This window comes from Actinia tenebrosa, unplaced genomic scaffold, assembly GCF_029948245.1.
Source record: "Actinia tenebrosa isolate PJP-AT-01 unplaced genomic scaffold, QUT_ActTen_1.0 PGA_scaffold17__23_contigs__length_9995812, whole genome shotgun sequence".
NCBI classification, from domain to species: Eukaryota; Metazoa; Cnidaria; class Anthozoa; order Actiniaria; family Actiniidae; genus Actinia; species Actinia tenebrosa.
The window spans coordinates 7,064,684-7,090,092 of NW_028292577.1; the positions used below are offsets into that span (position 1 = coordinate 7,064,684).

At 39.8% G+C, this 25,409-nt stretch overlaps 3 protein-coding genes and 2 long non-coding RNA genes across 5 annotated transcripts; 3 read left to right on the top strand and 2 right to left on the bottom strand.

Moving 5' to 3' along the window:
- The first annotated feature begins 44 nt into the window (after positions 1-44).
- LOC116302380 (uncharacterized) lies at positions 45-1,853 on the top strand. Its single transcript, XR_016120116.1, has 3 exons — positions 45-216; positions 489-516; positions 1,245-1,853. It is a non-coding gene; the product is annotated as an uncharacterized LOC116302380 (long non-coding RNA).
- A 6,533-nt stretch (positions 1,854-8,386) lies between these two features.
- Positions 8,387-10,228, top strand: LOC148910383 (uncharacterized). The gene is made up of 2 exons (XR_016120104.1): positions 8,387-8,670; positions 8,816-10,228. It is a non-coding gene; the product is annotated as an uncharacterized LOC148910383 (long non-coding RNA).
- A 556-nt stretch (positions 10,229-10,784) lies between these two features.
- LOC148910384 (uncharacterized) lies at positions 10,785-13,432 on the bottom strand. The gene is made up of 3 exons (XM_089032014.1): positions 13,258-13,432; positions 12,817-13,163; positions 10,785-11,751 (listed from the first exon to the last, which is right to left on the bottom strand). Exons 1-3 carry the CDS (start codon positions 13,319-13,321, stop codon positions 11,737-11,739), a joined length of 426 nt encoding a protein of 141 aa, XP_088888140.1. The 5' UTR covers positions 13,322-13,432; the 3' UTR covers positions 10,785-11,736.
- Positions 13,433-13,561: 129 nt separating this feature from the next.
- Positions 13,562-19,017, bottom strand: LOC148910385 (uncharacterized). Its single transcript, XM_089031674.1, has one exon. It carries the CDS (start codon positions 18,757-18,759, stop codon positions 13,810-13,812), a length of 4,950 nt encoding a protein of 1,649 aa, XP_088887800.1. The 5' UTR covers positions 18,760-19,017; the 3' UTR covers positions 13,562-13,809.
- An 84-nt stretch (positions 19,018-19,101) lies between these two features.
- On the top strand, positions 19,102-22,939 carry LOC148910386 (uncharacterized). Its single transcript, XM_089031675.1, has 6 exons — positions 19,102-19,570; positions 20,840-20,898; positions 20,978-21,069; positions 21,525-21,643; positions 21,864-22,390; positions 22,799-22,939. The coding sequence occupies exons 1-5, from the start codon at positions 19,217-19,219 to the stop codon at positions 22,326-22,328; spliced, it is 1,089 nt and encodes a 362-aa protein (XP_088887801.1). The 5' UTR covers positions 19,102-19,216; the 3' UTR covers positions 22,329-22,390; positions 22,799-22,939.
- Positions 22,940-25,409: the final 2,470 nt, after the last annotated feature.

Sequence of the window (25,409 nt, forward strand, 5' to 3'; positions counted from 1 at the left end):
AGGATATGTGAAGTTTGGAATCTTGATTGAAACAAAAACCCTTTAATAATCTACTATAAATCCAACCTATGAAATTCAGCAAAAGTTCTATATCTATCATGAGGACATACTCTTTTTTTTTAGAAGAAAAGCTGGTGACAAATAAAAAACAAGAAAGAAAGAAGAGGCAGAGGATCAGGAGAAGGCAAAATGAAGAAGAAAGGAAGAAAATGAGAGGTCTGTTCCTGCATTTTTTTTTCTTTTTCAAATAAATCCAAACAATAACAACTCAACGAACCAAATATCAAAGAAAAAGAAAAAAGAACGGAAAAAAGAAAAGATTGATATAATCCATGTTGATAGCCTTGAATGCCATAGAGATAGTTATTGTGTTTGGGTTTTCATTTGTCAATACATCTTAGTATAAACACGATCATATTAACATTCTGTTTCAATTTATTATTTCTCATATCTTATCAATGTCAATTTTCAATATCATTTTTTTCCAGCTCAGTGTATTAAAGACTTTAACTAAAGGTAAGTACTGTTGTACTTACGGGACATCATCTTAAGCCTGGCCCACACAAGCAACAAAAAACAAATGCAAACCCAGACAACATACGTAGATTCAGTAGTGTTCTGCCCATTGCCAGTACTTGTTTTTCTCTCACCTCAGTGAAAACTGCAGTACTGAGGCTGCGTATGTTGCGTTTGTTGAGTCTGCGTATGTTGCGTTTGCGTTGCTCATATGATCCAGGCTCAAAAGGAAAACTGGGAAAGCCATAATTACGCCATACCCTTATGCAAAAAAGTACTATTTGGTTTCATCATCATCTCTTATGCCTGGGTGGCATTAGTATTTGGTTTGACAAGCAATAAATGACAGGCCAACCCATCTCAATGGGATGGTTTTTATGAGCTAAAAATTAAAAGCTTAGTTATAGCATCTGCGAGGGAAAAGCATGCTAGGAGCTCTCATGCTTTGCCCGGAAGGTGCTTAGGATAGTTACGCATCTGTGAGGGGAAATAGCCATGGTAATTCCATGCCTACCACCCGGAAGGTGCTTAGTTATGGCATCTGCGAGGGAAGGGCATATATGTCTGACCCGGAAGGTGCTTAGGATTAATTTTGAAATGAATTAAAATCTGTTTTGAACATCAGTGCGTTGGGGATTATGTGTAATTGGGGTTGATATTAGCGCCTCTTACACATAAACCCAATCAAATGAATATGATGCTCTGTTTTTCCTTCTTTTCCATTTCAGATTGACCCCAGCAAGCAAGTATTTTTGGCAAGAAGAATAGATACATGTAAATAAGTAAATAATAATATGCAAATATTTAAATGTGCAAATGGCATATGAAAGATATGAAACTATGATCAAAAATGGAGTGAAGACAATATATCCATGAAACAGATCTATATAGTTAGCACTAAATAGCACTATAAAAACACTAGAGTGCATTCAGTAAACCCGTGAAATACGCGTAGTTATTTAGCCGTACATGCCTGTAACTAATGCTACTTACGGTTACGCGTATATTTCACGGGTTTACTGACTGCACTCTGGAAAACACTGAATAGTGTTTGCACTATCCTTTCACTTCGATTAAAACTTACTTTTTGCCGGCATAAAATCAATTGGGGTAGATGTTGACTCTCCCTCTTCCCCTGGACCAGTGTTGTTGGTATAGAAGTTTATGCGTTTGTTCGTTACCTTTATTGAAATTTGTAAGATAGATTTTGTAAGTTCCCTGTTTGGATAATATTCTGGTTTGACGTCTTTTGTAAAATATATCATTTTCTGTGTGTGAGTATTTGTATATATACATTGTTAACACATACTGCTACCAATAAAAGACGTTATTTCTTATTGTGATGATATCCAATTGCAATGTGTGGAAAAGGACATGATCGGTGCATACGATTAGTGAATTATAAAACTATCTTGAAACGCATCTTCGAACAGACATTATAAAATAACTGTTATGAATGTCGCGTTCTGATTGGTTTGGAGCGCGTGCTTTATGAGAGCACATTGCACGCGTGCGCACTTTCCGTTGCGTCATTCCTATCTATTATTGTAATTTGTATTTTATAAAAGAAATAAAAAACTTGCTTGATGTGCTATGTGCAGTCATAAAGCACTTTAAGATTGGCAGAACACTCAAGAAGTGTCCAGAAGCACTCCACTACGCGTTGTGCTTCTCCTAACACTTCTCTCGTGTTCTGCCAACCCTCGCGTGCATGCAGCACGCGCGCGCGTTTTCTATTTCTTCAACATTCGAAGTACTGCTTGCATTTGCACAATATTTTACAAACTTTTCTCGAAGAATGAGTACGGTGCATACGCAAATAAAAAATCAAAACCGTACACAAATTTAGGCAAAATTATGTATGAAATATGAATGAAAAGTAAAATTTCCCACCGCTTGCATTTGCACAAGCCGCGCGAACTTTATTGTACATGGTTTCTTTTAAATGATATTGTGATATCAAAAAAAAAAAAAAAAAGTAATCTGAATTACTTTGTCATTGAAAGGACCGCTATGTAATTGCTTGTCGCAAAGTCACAGGATTTTTCAGGTTATTTATCACGAATAAAAACTTTTCTTATTTTTCTCCTTTTTGCATTTTACTAATTTTTAGGCACCCTCGATTAACCTTCCCTCGATCGTAGGCACCCTCCATCGTGGGAGCACCCTCGCTGGGAAACGAGGGACGTCAAGGAAATCGAGAGACGTTGCCGTAAACGTCCCTCGTTTCCCAGCATCCTTGAGAGATCCCCTTCCGGTAGTGTCACAGGGATTTTCGAAAATCGAAGCATGTATAGCAAAGGACCGATGGACTTCCGGTAGTGTCACAGTGTCACAGGGATTTTCGAAAATCGAAGCAATTTATCATAACATAATATTGACCCTGAAACAATAAGAACGCTTTATAATTATTCCAAAACAAAAAGTTTCAATGATAAGAACCTAAGCTTGACAAGAAATAATTAAAAATGAATGTATGTAATGAAATGAATGGTTTTAGGAGATATTTTTGAAGAGAAAAATCGGTTCAAGGTTTGTCATCTTAGTCGCCGGGTATGTGATTTCAAGCCGATCGGTTGTTTGGATGCTCGATGTTCTAGCTCAATCAATCGCGTTTGAATAAAGTCATCAAATGAAATATCCACCACTTGGCACCATTTTGAGGCAAGTAACGGCCCTTATGGTAAAAGACCACCTTTCCTCATTTAGTTCTCGGATGTTTTGGCAGTCAGGAACCAAAACAATCCTCAGTCGTTCGCGAGGGTTGCCAGTGAAGCTAACTTGGCCCCCGACTAGTTTTATCGTCATAAATGGCAGAGACTTCACCGTACAAGTATGTAGAAATTGAAAGTATACACAGTGTAGATATAGGAAATCACCAACTGCAAGAAAATCCACGCCAAACCGGTGAGACAGATTTGACATTCATAATACTTTCTTGCCAGGAGATGTTCACACAACGACGGTCAAACGCAAATAAAGCGTAATGAAACTTTTAACCCACAATGCTTCACGCGACTTGATCACCCTCCTCTGGTTAGTGCCATGTCTTTCTTTATTCTGCCGTGAGTTTAGTTTATTTTGCCATGGCTTTCTTTATTCTGCCGTGAGTTTAGTTTATTTTGCCGTGGCTTTCTTTATTCTGCCGTGAGTTTAGTTTATTTTGCCGTGAATTTATTGCCTTTTGTCGTGAGTTTAGTTTGTTTTGCCGTGAGTTTAGTTTGTTTTGCCGTGAGTTTTTGTTTTGCCGTGCCGTGAGACTTGTGGGCCACCGGTTTACAGCCATATTCGTTGCATCGCGACCCACCGTTTCAAAACTTCGATTGGATTTTGGTCTTTTCCGAGCCGCCAATCATCTGGCGCTTATGCAAATGACCCCAAACAATCGACAATTCGTAATAATGCAGGGAGAGTAGCTCGAAACTTTCGTAATTCTCAAAATATTATTAAAACCACCGAAATGATTTGCTTTCAAGTACAAACAGAGTTAATTTGCAGTCAAATGTTTTGAAGAAAGAAGTCGAAAGCTAGTTTACCTTGTCTGATTCTGTCAACAATCGTGAGAAATTTTCAGTGCCGGAATGAGAACTCGTAGCTCAAATATCCTGAAGTTATGAGTATGAGCAAAAAAGAAGACCGCCAATACTTAGCAGAAAGAATACAGTTACTTGTAAATCGTTTTCCCTTTAGAACTCCTTCGAATATCCTCGAGCTGTTCAGATTTTCAAGAAGAGCGGCATAAGTTCAAAGGTAATCTGCATAGGCGCCAGATGATTGACGGCTCGGAAAAGACCAAAATCCAATCGAAGTTTTGAAACGGCGAGTCGCGATGCAATGAATATGGCTGTAACTACTAGCACTATTTTGTACTATTTATAGTAGTTAGTGTTTCACGGATTTACTCTGGTCACTCTAGAGCGCTTACACTATGTCCATGAAATAAAATCTAAATAGTTACTACCTAATAGTTTTTATTAGAACTGGGTGTTACTAAAACGAGTAACGCAGTAACGAGTAACGAGTAACGAGTAAACCGAGTAACCAGAAAACGAGTAACATGAAATTTTTTAAACATTTAAAAATCAGGGTGTTACTAAAACGAGTAACGAGTAAACCGAGTAACCAGAAAACGAGTAACATGAAATATTTTATACATTTAAAAATCTGAAATAAATAGTAATGTATGATAAATAATCATAATTTGTATTCTCTGTTGTGTTTTAGTCTAGCTTTTTTACACAAATTCCGTCTGCAATTTGTACCTCGCAACCTTTTATCTTAATTCAAACAGACAGGAAGCTAGATCAAACTGACGGTTTCCACGAGTGCAAGTTATATTTTTTTGTAGTTGTTTAGAAGAATCGATTACTTAGTCTTTTGAGTTCGATGGAGAATAAGTGTTGTACCTAGTGTTCACCGCGTGGTTTCAAGAATTCCTTTATCTCTCTTCGTCAGAACCAGTTAACATTGCTATTTCCCTGCTAGCAGAGTCTCCTTCGTTGGCGATTATTGACCAAGAATCGAACATTGGGATCGAACATTGCTATTTATTTGTATAGGAAATCACACGATCTCGAGGTACGTTGTTTTCAAAATTGGACGAGCCTTTTATAGGCGAGTCAAATTTGAGAACTTTCAAAACATCACGAGTATCTATAAATTCCGAAATATACGAGAAGATCGTGCGATGTTTTGTTTATAATACGCTCAACAAAATTGAGCAACTTATTGGAGACTCTACAGAGTACAGTTTGGAATTTAACTGTACTCCTCTATCTCATTAAAGTCCAATAAGAATCGAATAATTTTGTCGAGTATAATAAGACATAATAAAACGCTTTGTAAGATTAGGTTCAATATTTTCTCGTTCAATTCTTGCTACTGTATGGCTAGAGTGCATTCAGTCAAACTGTTGAATACCTAAAATAGTAAAAGCGCGCCAAATAACGGTCATGCTAATCCGGGGGGTTGTTTTACAAGAGAATGAGTGAATAGACATAAATATTCATTTATCATCGTTTCTCCCCCTGATCTCAGTAGCTGTTTACTCGTAGTTCCAAATGATTTATGTGAGGTCAGCTAAAATAGTAACTAACTTATCTAATTTAGGTGACGTACAATATTCAACAGTTTGACTGAATGCACTCTAAAATGTCAGACTAGATAAGCCATAGGCAACATAACAGTAAACCTTGAGAGAAAATCTTGGAAGAATTCTCGACCAATTTGTACAATGATGAATGCGGAAGTGCCTGAACGGCTGACCACGGAATGTTCCTTTTGGATCTCCTGAATCCCTGTGTATTAAATAGCTTTATTCGTAAGTAATTTTAGTAAATATTTTATGATCATTTCAATATAATGATTTTAAAAGTCGTAATCTGATTTTTAAATGTTTAAAAAATTTCATGTTACTCGTTTTCTGGTTACTCGGTTTACTCGGTTTACTCGTTACTCGTTACTGCGTTACTCGTTTTAGTAACACCCTCTTTTCTAAGGTTTTTAACACAGATGCCATTAACCCCATCGTTTGCACATTCTTGTGTGGGCATTTTGTGCGTCCAGACTTGCTTCGCGGAGAGTCTTCTTCTTTTTTGCTGGGGAAACAGCTTCTTCTTCCATAGAATCCTCATCCGAGTCAACGAAAGCATTGAGTTTTGTCTTTCTCCTCTCCTTGGGCGTTTGCTTTTTTGCGTACCGCATGTGTTTGTCTACAAGGCTTGTCGACTTTCCTGGCGTCTTTGCACTTTTGTCGCTCATTTCGGAAAGCTTTCTCCCGTCTTGTTCACACTCTAGCACGCCGTCGTCAGAATTTTCATAATCCTTCATTTGCTTGCGCTGTTTGTTTTCGGCTCTGCTGTTTTGATACAACGCAGTCTGTTTTTTCGACTCTTTTCTGACAATGCGTTGGATTCGTCTCACAACTTTGCTTTCACCTTCTTGGAGGTAGAACTGTTGAAGGCGCAAATTCATGCTACAGCCGTACATCTTTTTCTTTGCAGCGCTCAGGACTGCTTTCCAACCTTCGTGACTACTATCCATGTAGGCATCCATTACAATTTCTATTTCTCTCTCTCCAACCCTAAGCTTCATACGTTCTTGTTTTGCTTTTCCTTCTTGTTTAGCGTTGCCTCCAACATCATCGAAAGGTCTCCAAATAGACATGGCTGGTGTTATAGCAATCAAATAAGCCGTCTGATTGTACGAATATTTATACTCAAGTTCCGCACTGCAATTAATAACACAATTTTGTGCTGGATTTTCTTCTCTTCTTTATCCACCAAAATGTTTTGAATCGCTGCAAAACAGACTTCTGCCAACCTTCAGTGGACACAATTTTGATGGACGTGACGTGTTTTCTTTGATTCGTTGTCAGCAATATCTATTCTGGCTGAACACGGGTGAGACTCCACAAACATTAAAATTGAACACGTATTCAAGCACCTTAAAGATTTTAGGTGTGTAGGGGGGATATGGCGTCATCCGAGGTGGTTGCTACCATGTGTGGTCGAGCTGTGCACCTTCCTTACACAAAGACGTCTTTCACTATTTAGACATATATATCGTGAAACATATTTTTGCAATTTGATACTATGCTGTTACGTTTAGGTTTGGCAACAATACTGAAAATGTCATGATCCTTGTTATTTCTTAGTTTAGTTCATTTCTTTGTTTATTTTATTTCAATGCGCGGAAATATGCTATTAAACTTGATGCTCGACTTTTTCATGTGTAAGAACTTCATTTAAATGTGTAAGTTCAATTGTTATTCTGTTCACATAATAGGTGCCAACGAAATTAACATACGTAAGGTACAAAACGAAGATTTACATGTGTAAAGCTATTGATTTGTCTTGTGCGGAAAAGCTCTATTAGAGTTTTCCGATTTAGTGGTTTTTTCTCAAATCTGGCAATTTGGTAACAGCACGTGCCAAAACATCTAAGTGAAATACTTCATCTGTTACATTTCACATGACTGCGCGCAACAATTGCTATAAAATAAACGCATTTTCTATTGAGATACTTGTGATAGGGGTATTCCACCTCATTCTCTAGTACGATCTTAATCCACTTCCATCGATTTTAATATACGATTTGTTTTCCTGATTAATACCTCAGACTAGTAAACAGATTAAAGACTTAATGATTTCGTAATTCTTGTGCCATAATCTATCCTTCCGTACGCATTCAGTTACATGGTACTCACAGACATGGAAAAGATAGTGGAGAGATGAGAGCAAAGGTTACAATATTTTTATTTTTTAGATTATTACACATTTCTTTAATACACAGTACTGAACACAAATGTTCTTCAGACTTCAGTTGCAGCATTCTTATCATTTTGATAAATTTGTTTTCTTGTTTTTTTTGGTTTTTTTTTAGGGATTATATATTCCCCTTCACTGCGTGAAATGAGAGATGTCAAGGAAAATACGAGTTCTTGACACGCGCTGATATTTAACGTATCCGGGAGCAGTACTCAACGTGTCAGGATACTTAAAGTATCGTGGGGTGTCAAAGTCCGTATACTTAATATCTTGAAGTGTCATGGAATATCCAATAACGCATACTCAATGTTTTGAGGTGTCATGGAGTATCAAACATCGTATTCTCAGTATTCTCAAAGTTTCCAAGTGTCATGGAGTATCAAACATCGTAATGTACGTCCATCGAGTTTAACGAAATCATTATTCATACTTTAATATCAAATATAATTTTATACATCCACCATATACGTAGATGTATTTTTTTTGCAAATTGTCGAAGAATTATTTTATATATCAAATTATATATCGATGTCTGTTTTTTTTTTAAATTAATTACTCAGCCTAGTTGAAGTTGATTGTTCTCGGAAAGGTTTTCTCCAACACAAGTGAAATGAGATGAAATGCGTGAATCGAAAAAATAGTCGATAGATAGATGTCAGTCTATAATAAAGCGTAAAAGACCATCCTATGGTTGTTTAGAATAATACATTTATGAAATAAAAAACCCTTCGATGAATAGGATTCCTGTGTTATAACGGTCCGCACGGCATTTTGGGTATTGGTTGATCGATCCGACTTTCTACACGTGTTGCTTCAGAGGTCACAGTGGATTATTTTAAGCTTTTCTATTGGAAAAGAAAGTTAGAAAGGCCGTATTTAAGATTTGGTGAGTATCATTGTTCATAACTATTTTCTAATTGAGATATACTTCTTGCCAAATACGAATTCATTGCCACTACTCGTAGCTTTATGCTGTGCCAGTACTGTATGTCTTCATCTCTTCCATGAACGCATGTTTCTTATATCTAAAGGTTTCAAAATATGGGAAAGCGCAAGAAAGCTAGCCGAATGGCCTACGTCAAAAGGTTAAAAAAGAAAAAGAAAGCGAAGAAATCCGGTGGACAAGGGGACAGCAGCGCCGCAAATGTGCATGTGTCAAGTCAAGAAGATTTAAATTCTAAATGACAATTCAAATGAAGTTCACTCTCGTGATAAAAAACAGAGGCTTAACAATTCAAACAGTCGCAGAACAGCTATTTCTGGGGATTTCAAGAAGGATCCTTTATATTTTCAGATGTTGAAATATAGTAGATGCAAACAGAAAATGAAAAACATCGAAAAAACAAACTATGCTTTATTTGATAGATATCCTGCATGATTATTCGAAATGTTTAAATTCATATTGAAATATATTTAAATCAGTTGAAGTTAATGTGATTAATGCTGTGAGATTACTGTTGTTCGGGAACAGAAAGAGTGACGTCATGTATGTGGCAGATCTTTAGGCTGTGAGATTACTGGTATTCTGGAACAGAAAGAGTGACGTCATGTATGTGGCAGATCTTTAGGCTGTGAGATTACTGGTATTCTGGAACAGAAAGAGTGACGTCATGTATGTGGCAGATCTTTAGGCTGTGAGATTACTAGTATTCTGGAACAGAAAGAGTGACGTCATGTATGTGGCAGATCTTTAGGCTGTGAGATTACTGGTATTCTGGAACAGAAAGAGTGGCGTCATGTATGTGGCAGATCTTTAGACTGTGAGATTACTGGTATTCTGGAACAGAAAGAGTGACGTCATGTATGTGGCAGATCTTTAGGCTGTGAGATTACTGGTATTCTGGAACAGAAAGAGTGACGTCATGTATGTGGCAGATCTTTAGGCTGTGAGATTACTGGTATTCTGGAACAGAAAGAGTGACGTCATGTATGTGGCAAATCTTTAGACTGTGAGATTACTGGTATTCTGGAAAAGAAAGAGTGACGTCATGTATGTGGCGGATGTTGGTTGTCAGGAGACATAATTGAATTTTTTCTTGCATTGGATGATAACCTAGAATCATGTGACCACTTTCAGCTCAAAATTATTTATTATTCCTTATAATACCATTTTCCAGTAATAGTGATACTTTAGGAATATAATAATGTAATATATATATATTATTATTATTCTAAAATGTTTTCCTTTAAACTGATCATTGTAAATAATGCAATTTAGCTGTGGCTGAAATTAAGTCATACTTTAAATAAACAGACTGTCTAGTATCTAACTATTTATCTAATATACATTATTTCACAGATCCTGTTAGTCAACCTCACCCTCGTCAGCATGTAATTAGTCTTTAGAATTTGACTACAGTGTAGGTGTATTGCTACAAATACCGTAAATGCTATTCTAAATAAACTAAATAAACACCTTTTCAGGGAAAGGTACAACCCCAGGATCAGTTTAGCAAGGATTTTGTGATTTTGCCTTTACTTAAAGGGGCACTTGGACGAAAATTCCCCAAATTTTGAAAGTCCGAATAATTCAAATATTTGTGGATAAACTGAATATAGAAGACATTTAAGAACAACATCCCTAAAATGTCTTTATTTTAGACACATTATCCCCAAGAAATTTGGGTTTAAAAGCTCAGAGAACAATAGGGTTGAGTAAATGACGTCATTTACTCCAAATTTAGATGCTAATATAATAAGTAATTTTTATCCACTACTAATGACTGAGGGGAAAATTTATTGCTTGGGACTATCAGGGTCATATAGATAAGTTTCATCACTTTTCAAGTCATTTTCATTTTTGGGGCATTTTCGTCCAAGTGCCCTTTTAAAAGGGGTAGCACCTAATAACATGTGCATACTAGTAAACTTGTGGCCTTCATTCAGTGGACATTGAATAGCCACGGTGTAAATACCACTAAAATCCCATTTATTTTATTAATTTTTACTTTGTAATATCTTAAGAGTTGTTTTCATATACCCATGGAATACACTAGCATATTTGGTGCTACTACACTTTTAATCTTTTGTCTCTTATTGATGGATTTATTACACTGTAAGGGCTTTTTTTAACATGAGAGACAGTGTCCCTATGTAGTAGGGCTAACTCTTGTTTTCTTTTCCGTTTTGGGGCACACAAAACAAAAGAGTTAGCCATACTACATAGGTGCACCCTCTCATGTAAAGAGGCCCTAACTAGAACACTTTCTTATAAAAAAAATCTATATTCTGGTCTCTAGGGGCAAAGGTATAACAATATTAACTTGTTCCTTTCTATTTCCATTTGCTTTAACTGTTCCTTTCACAACAGCACATTTCTGTTGGAATCTGCCAACTGGAATGTATGAAAATTTGGAGTAATTCTCAGGAATAGTTGACCATGTTTCTACTGGATGAGAATAAATATTAGTTCTAGAGTAACTCCTGTACCAATCTACTTTAGCTAGAACATGTGTAACTTTCTTTTCCCTTCTATTTTGATCCTTCAAAATTACATCATGCAGCAAAAATCCTCGGAGTATGGCAGGGCACTTCATTTCATTAAACCATGTAGCTGTTACGACTGTAGCATTGTCATCATTCATGGTACTAGAACTATACAAATTACCTGCATATAATAGTTGTGTAAAGGACTGATAAAACCTAGACACATGTTTAACAACAGAGGTATCATAAATTAATGCATACATTTCTTTAAGTTTCAGTACTTCTCCTTGACTCAATGCTTTCCTCTTAATGGGTGAAAGAGGAACCTGTTCTGGTGTTTTCGCAAAGTTTACTTCTAATGGTCTACCTATTTGTAAAGAAAGCATTTCTGAATACTGTTTACTTGGAAGTATCATTTCCAGTAATGTTCCTTGAGGGTTTGTGGCAGATTCAACAATCTTGGTGACATGTTGCATTTCTTCTGGGAATTCTGACATCATGACTTGCTTGTCTCTGTAAAATTTTCTCATGATTTGAAGTCCTATTATGTAAAAACAATTATTATTATTAATTTTATTCAAAATAATGATTACAATGATGCCAATATATAAACCTGTGCAACAGAAATTGAACATTGATTAAGGAGGCTTCCAAGGGTTTTCATAATACCCATGCACTCACAGAAAGTGACCGATATCTTTGTATTGCCAAAAATCGTATTTTAAAGTGATATACCATATTAAAGTTGGTGAAATGAGGATTCAACTTTTTTGAAAATTATCATGTTTGACTTTGCACTTTTTTAAATCTTTTCGAGAGGGCCCATTCATTTATTAATTCTTCATTTATTTGTTGAACAAAATTACTTTAATTGTGCCCTCCCCTCCACCCCAAAAAGGTGCATTTTTTAGTTAATCACCCTCCCATAAATAATGAAGGTATCTAATAGTAAAACAAAGTGCTTTGATTTGCATTTTTTATATCACCTACAGGAAAACACAGATTGGCATAAAATTTAGCCTGGAATTGCTTGGCCAGATTCACTTTTAATTCTAATATTTTTTACAAGAAAGAGATTACCTAGGTGTTTGATATCTAGTATACAGAACTCAAGGGCATATTGTGATACAACACACTCTCTTGTTCTGTAAACACTACTTAATTACTGAAGAAGTTATTTGTCCAACTAACATTGGAAAAGTTAAGCCTAGTGGGGGGGGGGGGGGGGGGGGGGGTATGGGAAAATGAATTAATTGTTCAGACCATTGGAAATACAATTCCTATGATTTCAACAAAGATTTCTAATAAAAAACTTTAAAGGGACAGTTAACCCCCAATAATTTCACGATTTTCAGTCAAACTATAACTATTTTGAAACACAATTGATGACAGGCAATCCAAGAAATTGATGTGTATCAAAAGAGATTTAAACATCCACAGGCATCCCTGGGTGAAAAATTTAATTTTGTATTGGAAAGTCGACATGGGTTATTAGTTTGGATTAATGGGGATTCAAGGCTGGAGAAATTGACATTTGAAAACAAGAAAATGTAAATTCCCCTCCCCCCATGGGACAAACCAATGATACTTAAAGTGTCATCTCTACCTGAGAATGAGAAATATCTGGCTCTATTTCTTCGTTTATTGCATTTTCCTCTTCATCGTGCAAGCCACTTAGATTTGCCTCTTCGTCACTGCTACTGCCTTCCTCCCCTTCCTCGGAAAAGAAATTCAGATCCTCCTCCTCGAGTTGAATATCATTTTCTTCATCACTTATATTTTCACTGTCAAAATATTCCTGTACCGGCGTTTCCATTGCGGATGAAGTATTACCATGTAGAGGGCCTTCCAATTCTGCGTTGTTTCCATAAAGGATCTTATGCTCATAGTAGGTTGACTTTGAGACAGCTTGTTGGCAATGCTCACAATAGAAAGATTTGCTTTTTTTGGACGCTGTGGAGGGAATAGAATATCGTTAAAAAATCATCAACTTCCTTTGCTATTTTATCAAAAAAATGCGCATGTTTATTTATATTTAGCAACTCACCACTGGCATTGCAAGGTAAGTGATCATAGTATTGAGTTTTAGCCATGAAGGTACAAACAGCCATCACAAAATCTTCGTTTTAAAGGTAGCACATTCGCCATGATGAAAGACGCACACTGTCTCTGACTCGCTCGGTTGCATGGACTCTAGATGAACGTCACAACGTCATCCGATCGTATATCTGCCCGTGGGTACTGGAGCGAGGCATCCCACGTGGGGTATCACATGAAAAAATTGCTCTCAGTCTATTGGAGCAGCGAGGTGTTTGTGTAAAAGAGCGGGCTTTTCATAATTATAATCAGCGCCAGTAAACACGACGAACGACGTAAACGAATGAACAAGCTTTAATAATGAAACGTAGTCGCAAGATGGCCGACCAATAACAACAGTAATGAACAGGCGTCACTGGCGCGGGCGCGCGCGCATGACAGGCACAAATGTCCGCGGGCACAACGGGCTCGCTGGCGCAGTATCTTCTTCTTCCTTATTTTCTGTTAATTAACTGGATAACAAAGTTATTATGGTTCATACATCTACAGGTCGCATAATGTCTCAATATAGGAAGTAGTCCTTGAGGTAGGCTGGGGGTTTGCGTGTTCGTTGTGGTCTCGAGGGAGATTCTTCGCTGCTGAGTTCGTTGTTGATGGGCAGTGGGACGGTGAGAGTGACTTGCGAGGGTGGTGGGTCTTGCTCAGTTGTTTCTGGGGTTGTGTTGGTGTCTTCTTCCGATGCGTTGTCTTGATTGTTTGGTTTACACCAGCTTGGTAAGTCAACTTCGTATGGGCGGATAAGTTCCGATGGGGGTGTTGGTGGACTTGGTTCTTCTGACGCTAACGTTGGGTCTACGGTGGCGAAGTCTTCGTCGGCATCGTTGTGGATTACTTGAGTACTAGTGTGGGAGGAGGCGAGGGGAGCGGGAACGGCATAGCACTCACATAGCTTGACCTTGTATGATGTGGCGCGAAGTTGGGATCCGGTGAACTTCTTAATGTAACACCAAGGGTCGCTCACTTCTGTAACGATGTAGCGGTCACGAGCACGTAGTTTGTCGCGGTCAGCGATCAAATAAACTATGTCTCCCACTCGAATCTGTGGCTGAGGTGCGGCAACTCCGTGTTTGTCTTTGGACTTTTCGCTGTGGGGATGGTTAGTGGACCTCTTCTGGTGCTGCGCTACTATATTCTGGTAGTCAGATAGTGGGAGTTGGTCACAGGTGTATTGACTGCGCTGTGTCCATAGTTCACGAGCGGAGAGACCTTGATGGCGTAGGCGAGAGTTGAGACGAGCTGTTGCTAGTGCGAGGCCAGTAGAAGTAATGGGTCCACCTCCGGGCTCCTGTCGCAGAAGCTCTTCTTCTAGCTCTTGAATAGCCTTTTCGGCGACTGGGTTCTTATTCTTATTCTTTATGCGACCAACATCGAGCCAAATGTTCAAGTGTTTTAGACCGTCGTTGTTGCTAAGAGATAAGAAGCTTGGTGCAGGGTCTACTCGAATGACTGCTCTTGGACCGTCCAAAGGGTGTAGTTCCACAATGAGGCGTGTAAGGGCGTCGCGCAGGGTGTCGTACTTTTCGTCTTGTATTAAACAAGTGTTGGTGTAGGATGTCGAACACTCTCTGAGTAGTAAGATTGCTTGTCGTTGTCGTTTGATAACGTCAGCAGCGAAGGATATGCCGACGACGTCGGGTGGTTCTTCAGATGATTGGTTTACGAGAGAACTTGGAAACTTCCGTAAGGAGGCACATGGGTGGCATGACGAGGATACCCTGGTTAGGGCACTGTTCATGTCTAACGCAAAGAAGTGGCGTAGTACAACCATCTGAAGCTGGTTGCGAGATGGATGGTTTAGACGAACGTGGAGAGCTGTGAGAAGACCATCAAGTACGGACCGTGGTACTACTATTGCCTCAGATGAGGGGGTGAAAGGTTGGTTGCGTTTGACTACTAGAATGCCGTCTTTGGAGATGGACGTTACGTTTAGATAGCGTTTGATGTCTTTTATGTTAGTCAGTTTCTTCGAGGGTCTAGTTCCTTGTTTCAGATGGGCATGGACTCTGCGGAGGTCGGGACATCCGTTTTGGATTTCTCGCCAGGCTGATCTCGTGGTGAATGGAAGTGACTTGGTGTTGTCGATGATGTCTTGAACGGACACGTCACGGACGACAGAGTCTTCTGTTTCTTTGATGAAACTGCACACCTGGCATGTTGGTTCTTGGCACTCTGGAGCGTTGCGGCTCGTAAAGTCTGAAGGGAGGTTAGCCGTACCGGCCAAATGCTGCAACGTGACTTGATATCGGCTAACGGTAGTTAGGAATGATGTTACCCGAGGGCTTGCGGAAAATTCGCCGCGACAGAGTTTATTGATGGCTTGGACGCATGGTTTGCTGTCAGTGAGTACGCAAGTACGGTGTTCAGACTGTATTATAAACGGGCTGAAGTGCTTGACGGCCGCGGCGATACTCAGTGCTTCAATTTCACAGGGCAGCCAGTTGACTTGGTGTTTGCGGAGTTTTGCGCTGAAAAATCCGGCAAGATAGAGGTTGTTCTCACGGGACACATATAGTGTTGCTCCGAGGCCACGTTTGGTTACGGAGCCGTCTGTTACGATCCATAAGGAGTCGGATGGACGTGGTAGAGCGATGGCTTTGGTTGACGTGAGGGCCTGCTGAGCAGCTTTAAACTTGTGGAGAAGACTTTCGTTCAACGTAAGTTTGTCTTGTGACTGGAGACCCGAGATTGCGCCTTCGAGGGGGTCGATTAGGGAGGAACACTCTGGTAGGACGCGGCTAAGGACTTTGTAGGACCCGATAAAAGAGCGCATGCCTTTGACGGTAGTTGGAGGAGGACAAGATGCAAGAACCGCGACGCGATGAGGACTTGCAGATAGTTTGCCTTGGGACCACACCCATCCTAATATGGTGGTGGACTTTGGACAGATGACCGTTTTAGTTGGTGAGAGTCTAAGGTTGCACCTGTCAAGCTGTTCCAGGACCCGTGCCCAGATAGGTAGAAGGTCTTCGGGGCTTGCTCCTCCGCAGTACAAGTCGTCTGCTATCTTTGCCACGCAGCCTTCTTGGATGAAGTCACCAAGTACTCGACACATCATCTCTTCGAGTGCTGTTTCTGAGCCGGGCATTCCCATTGCGGAGCGGCAGTAAACGCGTACGCCACGAAATGGTGTGGCTACGCCGCAGTACTTCCTGGATTCTTTAGCAAGGGGTATTTGGTAGAAGGCGCGGCTGAGATCAGACTTTATCAGGAACTTCCATGGTGCAATGGTGCGTAGTGTGGAGTCAACGTCTGGCATGAGTGATGGTTGGGGTTTGCTGTACCGTCCCACGTCTGCAAAGGCAGTGACGAGGCGATGACCGCCAGAGGGTTTCTTTATGAGGAAGGAGGGGTTCAGGTATTCTACTGCCACGTCGATATCTTCGGGTTTTTGGAAGACTTGGTCTCTTTCCAGTTCGTCAAACTTCTCTTGCAGCTCTATTAGTTGGTTTCGAGAGTATTGAGGAAGGCGCCCTTTACGTTGGGGCGGCTGTACCGGTCCCATGTTTACGCGGGCTTCTATATGGCCCGCTGCTCCGTTGTACCCTGGAATGTCCGGTTTGAAGACGTTGTCGTATTTCTGTAGGACCTTCTGGAATTGGTCACGCATGGAACTTGTAAGTAGCTTGTCTGGATCTAGACTTACGCTGCCTGAGGACGGCGGGGTAGGCTTTACTTCTGTAACGGGGAGTGTTGAGGGTGGAGCCGCTTCGGGAGGAGTCGCTGGGACGGTTGGGCGGGCCCAGCAGATGTGGTCGTGGCGTCGGACGGTGTATGGTTCGTCGGACGTGTTGGTAATTCGCACTTTACCTCCGACTGTATCTATGACTCGTGGTTGGGGCCATGGGTTTTCGCTGGGTGGAGGGCGTTTGAGTTGGGACGTATCACTACGGGGTTCAATGGTGATAGTGTTGTCAGTTCCCAGCTCGGGGGGGACGTCAACTTCTAGGTAATCTCCAGGCCAGATAACGGTGGTGGGCGACGATGAACGTAACACATACGACGTGGCGTGGCGTATGGTGTGAGCCTGAGTGCTGTGTTTTTCATCGGTGTGGTACAAGATGGTTTCGGAGCCTTGTATAGTTATCTGTTGAGTGGCTGGGCGAACTGAGATGTCGTTCGCGATGAGGAAGGGTATTCCAGCGAGTATGTCAACATCTATGTCCTCTACTACGAGGGCGTCGAGCGCGAGTTTCTTGTTGGAACGAGAGAGCAGGACGTGTACTTCGCCAATAACGGTCAGCGGTGTCGTACCATCGGCTTGCAATGCTTGTTGGGAAGACTTTTCGACGGTAAGACCAAGTGTCTGGGCAACGGACGCTTTAATCATGCTGGTTTCGGCGCCGGTGTCGAGGGTCAGCCTCACTGGGTGTTGTCGATAGAAGGCGTTGAGTAGGGGTGACCTTCTGGTGCTGACCCTTCGGGAGATGGAACGTGCGGACGGAAGGGCTGACGCTTCACTGTCAACTTGATCAGGTGCGTACAGATCTAGGTTATCGTCGTCTTCTTCTACTTCCTCTTCATAGTTGGTTGTCGAGCGAGTCTTGGCGAGGAAGAGTCTGTCCTCAGGAGGTAAGTAAGGGCACTTACTTAGGAAATGCTGTTGATCTGCGCGGCCTGCTTCTTTGCATAGTGGGCATGACCTGGGGCGTCTGGAAGTCGTTGGGCGGCGACTGTTTGGCAATTTGTTTGGTTCACGTGAGGCAGGGAATCTAAATTTTGACGCTGTAGCGCGTAGTATCTTGGAATCAGCGGCTGTGCGTAGTTCGTCAAGCAGTGAGTCCAACGCTTGGGAGATTTCTGGTTTTATCGATGCGAGGGTTCTGGAGCGAAGTTCCGTGCCATATCGTTGTTTTACGAGGTTTGGTAAGTCCGGGTGGATTAGTCTAAGCCAGGTGAGAACGATCATATTTTCAAGACTGGGTGTTGATTCCTCGTCGGCGGTTATAATCTCGCCATGGTGGGTGATATTGCCATTAGCGATGAGGAGATTGTCTTCGACGAAGGACATCAGTCGTTGAAAGAGGTCTTCTGGGCGTTCGTCATGTTCCAGTTTAATGTTATTAAAGTCGATAAAGTGTGCTCCGGTGGACTGGAACCCATAATGCATGCGAATCATTTGCCAGATGGAGTTGATAGATGTTGAGTTCTTGACAATTGAATTTCTAGAGATAACTGGGCAATAATTAGCGATTTGGCCAAGCATCAACTCCAGATGGGTACACTTTTGCTGTGCTGTTCGACGTCTAGCGACAGGGACTGCTTCACCGTCATCAGTAAAGCCTCTTAGAGGGCCTCGAGATTTCTTTAGCCACGTCACGGTATCACCAAGGAAGGATGCGAAATTTACGTCGAGAGATAATGTATACTGTAGGTTTTGTCTCCATGCTTCGAAGGAAGTGATTGTCTCGTTTTTAGTCAGTGTCCATTGTTTTGGTGCTCTTGTTGAAGTCATTTTTGGAGTCGATGGTTTGGGTGATTGTTGATGAGGCCGTGTGAATGTGTTTCGTAAGCTCTTGTGTACGTTTCTTGCTGTTCGTTTTCCAACCACCGTACAGGTTGGCTCGTTACGAGACTTCTGCTATTGATCGTTGTATTTATACTGTTGTTCGTGGGTCCTTTAATCGCTGCCACCACGCCAGTAAACACGACGAACGACGTAAACGAATGAACAAGCTTTAATAATGAAACGTAGTCGCAAGATGGCCGACCAATAACAACAGTAATGAACAGGCGTCACTGGCGCGGGCGCGCGCGCATGACAGGCACAAATGTCCGCGGGCACAACGGGCTCGCTGGCGCAGTATTCGTGCCCCCCTCGACCTCTTTCTTTCTGGTTTCAAAGGGTTCACTTAGTGAGACAAAGCTCCGTTAATTCATCACTTTAGATCGCTAAACAAAAAACTGCAGTCATGCCTTTTTCGACTGGGTCATTTTTTAATAGAAGAGCAGCCGGCGGCTCTGATAGTTCAAATGGCAGTAGCAGCGAATCCAGAGGATACGGTCCACGTGGATCTCGAAGAGAGGAGAACATCGTTGTTTCCTCAGTCGAAATCTCTCGTTTGTTTAAGAGCGTTAAGAGTTTAGGAGAGGAGCTAAAGAAACAGAACCAATGTATCGAAAAACTGGCAGGCAACGTCGAACAATGCACAGCAGAGATAGCGGCCCTGAAGCAGGAGTTGACGGACCTTCGCAATGATCAAGAGCATGTGCCAATGCCGCACAAACTTCCAAGCTTTAGCGGACCAATTCCCAAAGCCCTGAAGGTAAATTCTTGTTACTCTTAATTAATCATTTGATAACCAATATTTTAAGGAATTTCTAACACCGTAAAAAGACTGAGTAAGTACTCTAAGAAGCTGCACTAATTTAATAAATATTGGTTATTCTATTACACAAGCAGACTCAGCCGTGATGGGGTCGGTTTTCGTTGTTATCCATAAGCATTTATTTCAATTATATATGTTTATAACTATATTACTTTGAATGGAATTGTAAGAGCACTTGATTGAAGTTTCCTTTGCGGATTGAATAACAATGTTCTTATTGTTGATAGCCCTTTGCAAGCGTATTTGGGTTTTCTTTTGTGTGTGAAAACCCCTTTGTGTTTAAGGACAATTTTAATGACATAATATCATTCATTGAAAAAACCGCCTATTAACTTCTTGACAAGCTGTCACCTTCCGACTGTATTCATGAAACAGACCATCCTCGATTTTGCTTGAAAATAAAGAAATAGCCATTTTTTACTGAAGACTTAAAATTCCGTTTGTGAAATTGTTTATTAATCCTTGAATCACTCCACTAAATACTCCATCGGGAATCTTAGATTTACCTTTCACCATCCGCAGGGCTCGAAATAACAGCCGGACATAATGACCTTTCAAATACATTTTTGTCCATTAACTACCGATTTTTGAAAAGTCAAAAATTGTTATCACATGCGAACATTTTTTCCGCTCCAAAATTTGGCCGGTCAACTTGTCGCCTTTGAAAATCTTATTTGGCCGGTCAAGTAGCAAAATTGCGGGACCTTGTCCTTGACCCGCCGTTATTTCCACAGGTATCCCAAGCTCTGCATTTTTACAGTAAGTATATATGGGATCGTATGGCTTGGAGATTTTATTGGAGAAATACAATTGTCAAAATAAAAACAGTCTTACTTGTTGTTTGTGGTTTCTTTGTCCTCTGTGTGGAATTTCAGGCCATTTTCTTCAATGTGGACAAAGAAACCACAAACAACAACTAAAACTATATGTTTCTATTTTGAAAATTGTATTTCTCCAATAATATCTCCAAGCCATACGATCCCAAATATACTTACTGTAAAAATGCAGAGCTTGGGATACCTGTGTTATTTTGATCCCTGTGATGTGTACCCTGGTCATTCCATGAAAAAAAAAAACCGCTGAAAAATTGAATGTGACATGATTAATCAGAAAGGCGCAGTCCATAGAGTCAACCGATGATAGTCTATGGACAAAAATTACTCGAATTTTGACTCACACCTAGTTAAAACTTGTATGTTTTATCAGGATGATGTACATTTGGCCCACAACCAGCAAAACGAAATGCAATTTCGTGGAAAAGAAGGGTGAGTATACATGGTAATCCAGTGACTTTTGATACATGCAGTACCTAACTATGACGTTGTTTTATCATTGTACTTCTAGTATTGACAGTCCTCACAACAGTGCTGTGAGGGCATTTCTGGTGCAAGAAATAACCAAAGAAGAAAATGGCTATGAAAAACCAGTTATTATGAGTAAGTTTTGGATTTTTACACAAAAGTAATATGAGCCAAGACAATGCTCTTGCCCTTTTTCTCGCAAAATTACTTCCTCCGTATTAAACAATGATTACTTCCTCCCTATTTGAAAACGATCTGTAAAAATGGTTCTTAACAAAATCTTTTATAGAACGTGCAGAATTTAGCAATCTTTCCCTCTGTCAAAGCAGGTCCGGTGATATCAGAAGAGGCGCGCAATGAATTGTTGTTACTTTTCTGACGGTTCATGGGAAATTCTTTATGTCCAAACCAATGAACTTTATTGGCAAAATGGAGGCTTTAACCAACTATTTGACCAGATAAACCTTCTAATTTATAAACAAAGTTTATACTTATTGAAATGACCATTAATTAAAGCAGTAATAAATTATGCGTTCGGTGTGTATACAATGAAGTAGAGAGAAATTAATTAAAGCACATCTTTTCCTAAGGGGCTGTCACTCGATACTTCGAGACGAAAAGACAGCAGTACTTGGACAATCTGCCGGAAAGGAAAGAAGCGACAGAAAAAAAACTGAAAGACAAGATCCTTACTTCCCGAAGAAGAAGGGTGAGTCGTGAGCCGTTTTGACCGCTGTAATACTGCTCAAAGTAGTAGTATAATAATATAATAATAATAATTACAATTTATAAAGCGCTTATCAGTTATGTGGGTTTATTGTTGCTCATTTAAATCATACCTATTAAAACAGAACATTTTAATATTATGGACTGAAAGAATTATATGTTTAATACAACAAATATTTCTTCTTGTGTCCTTCTACATTTAGCTATATGTTCAAAGGATGAAAGTGGCAAACGAAGCGGAAAGAGAAAGGCTGTCAGAAATAGACCATAATTATATGAGCGACGAGGAAGATGGAGATGAGGAAGGGATATGGGTCGTGCGTAGTCCATCCTGGAGGAGTGCTGAGCTGTCAAGCCTCCTCGAAGCTTTACAAAAAAAAGTTAAGGAGAAAGACAGCACATCAAAGCACCTCAAAAACAAGAGAATGAGGGGTGCAAATCGTACGAGGAAATTACCATCAAGACCTCCAGCATGGGCTGTTTCTCAACAACGACAAACTCCAATACGTCAACCAACAGCACCACAACAGCACCACAGCATCAACCTTAAGAGATCTGGAAAATGGGGGAAGACCATCCCTCTCAAGAAAAAACCCACAGCCTTTAACAAGAAAGCGCAACCGACCAAAACACCCGCAGGAAACAAGAACTCAAGATATGGAGGATGAGGACAGCAGCTGCAGAAGTTCTTCTCCGAAGAGCCCATTCTTGAAAGGAAAAGGGGCACATGGTATAGTAATTATATACAAGTTAATTAACTGTTTATTGGCATAATTATTATGCATGATTGTTTATGATTATCTAATATTCAATGGCTTTGCATGTTGTCAGCTGGAAGGAAGTTGTAGGAAGCTGAAAGTCAATGTCATAATGTCCCCCCTCCCCCCCAAACAAAGACATTTAGAACAAATTATCTCGTAATAACTAAAACATCACTCTAAATCCTCAATGCCATCAATCATTCTATATTTAGAGAGTTGTTGCTCATTATACATTAACAAATCATCGCGTGGCGTAATTTGACTAGCGCGAAGAGTGATCTTAAAGGTCTTGAGCGCCATCTGAAAGCATGATCAGAAAAAAAAATTCACGGATCCTTCAAACGCTAAATAATAATGAATTATATTTTCTTCATAAGATTCGGATGAAGAGGATGAAGAGTATGAGACATACTCCTCGGAAGAAGAGAGCGAGGAAGAGTTTGCCAGAGAAGGAGAGTTTTCAAAAGATGAATCATCAGACGCAGAGGTACGCGAAGACCGACATATCAAGAAAAAGAAACTATCATTTTCTCAAGGTTAGTCAGGTTTATTGTATAGAACATTTGTCCCTGACGTGCAAACTAATTTATTTTCTTTTTGGAACTGTAAATTTCCTTTTTTTTTTTTTTTTTTTTTTTTTGAACAGTTCAACAAGAGTTAGCCCTTCCTGACCCCAAGACACCAGAGCAGATGCCCGGCGCCTTCAAAACAAGCACCCCAATCACTGGAAGACGGCAAAACAGCAAAAAACCAAAGAAAAAGTGAAAACGAAAGCAACTTTCAATTATATATTTTATAATTTTCATCAATACTTAAATTTCATTAGTAAAACATGTTAAAGTTATCTTTCACAAAAATTATATGATTGCATTAAAAATGTTTTTGATGAAACCAAAATGTAAAAAATGCTCGGGAATCGGAAAATACAAGATACGTGATTCTCGAATGCTTGAAAAGGCATGGGAAATCATTGAGAATACGAATTATAAACCCGGGGAATCGGAAAATATAAAATACGTGATTCTCGAATGCTTGAAATGGCATGGGAAATCATTGAGAATACGAGATATAAACCCGGGGAATCGGAAAATATAAGATACGTGATTCTCGAATACTTGGAATGGCATGGGGATTCATTGAGAATACGAGATATAAACCCGGGGAATCGGACTCGAATACTTAGAATGGCATGGAAAATCAAGGAGAATACGAAGTCGATACTAGACGTATCGGCTTCGTACCGGGACCCCTGATATTCCATGACAGGGAAAAACAGTCCGAATACGGGAGTATACGAAATCGCATATTCCATTACACTTTAGATATCCGTTTACCCGATACTTGCGTATACTTACGTATTCTTCAAATATACGAGTTCGTATACGAGAATATCAAGACTCGTATACCCAGCTTTTCACAGAGTGCTTACTGAACCGTAACTATATAAAGACATATTTAGGGATTTATCCAAATTTTCATTAGTCATCCGAGGTTTCCCCCATCATTTGTTTTAAACATTCACTGTGGTCTTTTGGAGTTTGCCTAATGGTCGTGGGTCGTGGGTACAAAGTCGTGGGTTCCATTTTTTTTCCAAATTTCCAAATTTATCATTTCTTCACTATACTTCTAAAACGAGATTGTGATGCTTTCTTCCTGTAAATTCGCGAACTCGACTCGAAGTATTAACGTAAAGCTTATAGCTTTTTGTCTCTATTATTAGATTATAGGTTTTTTTTATAGGTTTAAATATCGACTCTACTATGCAAAGTGGTTCTCAGTACTAAGGTGGTTTTCAAAACTGCGCAAGCTCCCCGCGTTATAACTCAGGGTTTTTCCTTTTTTTGAAAAGGCAAACCAAGCTCTGAACCAGGATTAACCGCTATAAAATCCCCAAACTTTGCTGTCCTCAAAATTAGCTAGTCACGCAAATCTTGACCTCTTGTTTGTCATTGGTAGTTGTTAAAAGCAAATATTTTGAGTTTTGGCTTGATAATAGAAAATGAAAGGAGCATCTTATCAGATATTTCCATAAACTTTACACCAACATTTAGAAGCAAAAATAGACTATGTGAAAAGCGATCGAATTAGAAGTGTGTTGAGAATGATTCGAAATTCAAAAAAGTTTTTGTAGTGTCCACACAGCGTGAGCAATGCAGAGTAAAATATTTCAATCTATGGCATAGCTAGGCTCTTTCCAGTCGCACCCAATACGAAAAGATACTAGATCTCTCGTATACATTAAGACATAAAATCAAAATTTGGTTCCAATAAAACTGAATAAAAGGTTTGAGACTGGTGATGAAGATGAAGATGGAGACACGTGTTGGAATCTCCTAAACCGGCGATTATTCATTCCATGTAGTTGGTGGACATGATTTTTAAAGAGCTGACTCTATTGGAATTTCTACTTTGCTTATAATTTAGGTATGGACCCGCAAAATCAAGAATAAAACATCGTTTTGATTATACTTACATCAAATCGGTTCTTCTCTAAGTTAGTGAATATAACTTCTTTGACCTTCCTGGTATTTAAGCCCAACTGATACGCTGCCGCTGCATAAAAGCAGTCCCTATCAACCTTGGAGTCGTAGGTAACGGTAAACCCCGCACTTTCGAGTCGTTTACTCAGGATTTCCATACTAACACAGAGAACTACTAAGAAATAGTGAAACAAGCTTTCTCGCAACGACAAAACACATAGAACGAGGAGAAACGCGATGCCGAAAACGCGAATTTGCTGTCCATCAACTTCACACGTTTGCAGCGGCTTGTCGCTCCAGTTTCTAGGTAGCATCTTGATAAAGTCCATTGAAGACTCCTCGTTGAAGCGAGACAAGGTAGAAGACTAGTTTTTTTTTTTTTTTTTGTTTTTTTCTTTTTCTTTTTTTTTTTTTTTTTTTTTTTCCCCGCCAAATTTATGTTTGAACAGTAAGGCCAATATAAATGAAATGTAAGAAAGTGCTAAAAGGTTTTCCAGGCCACCAATTT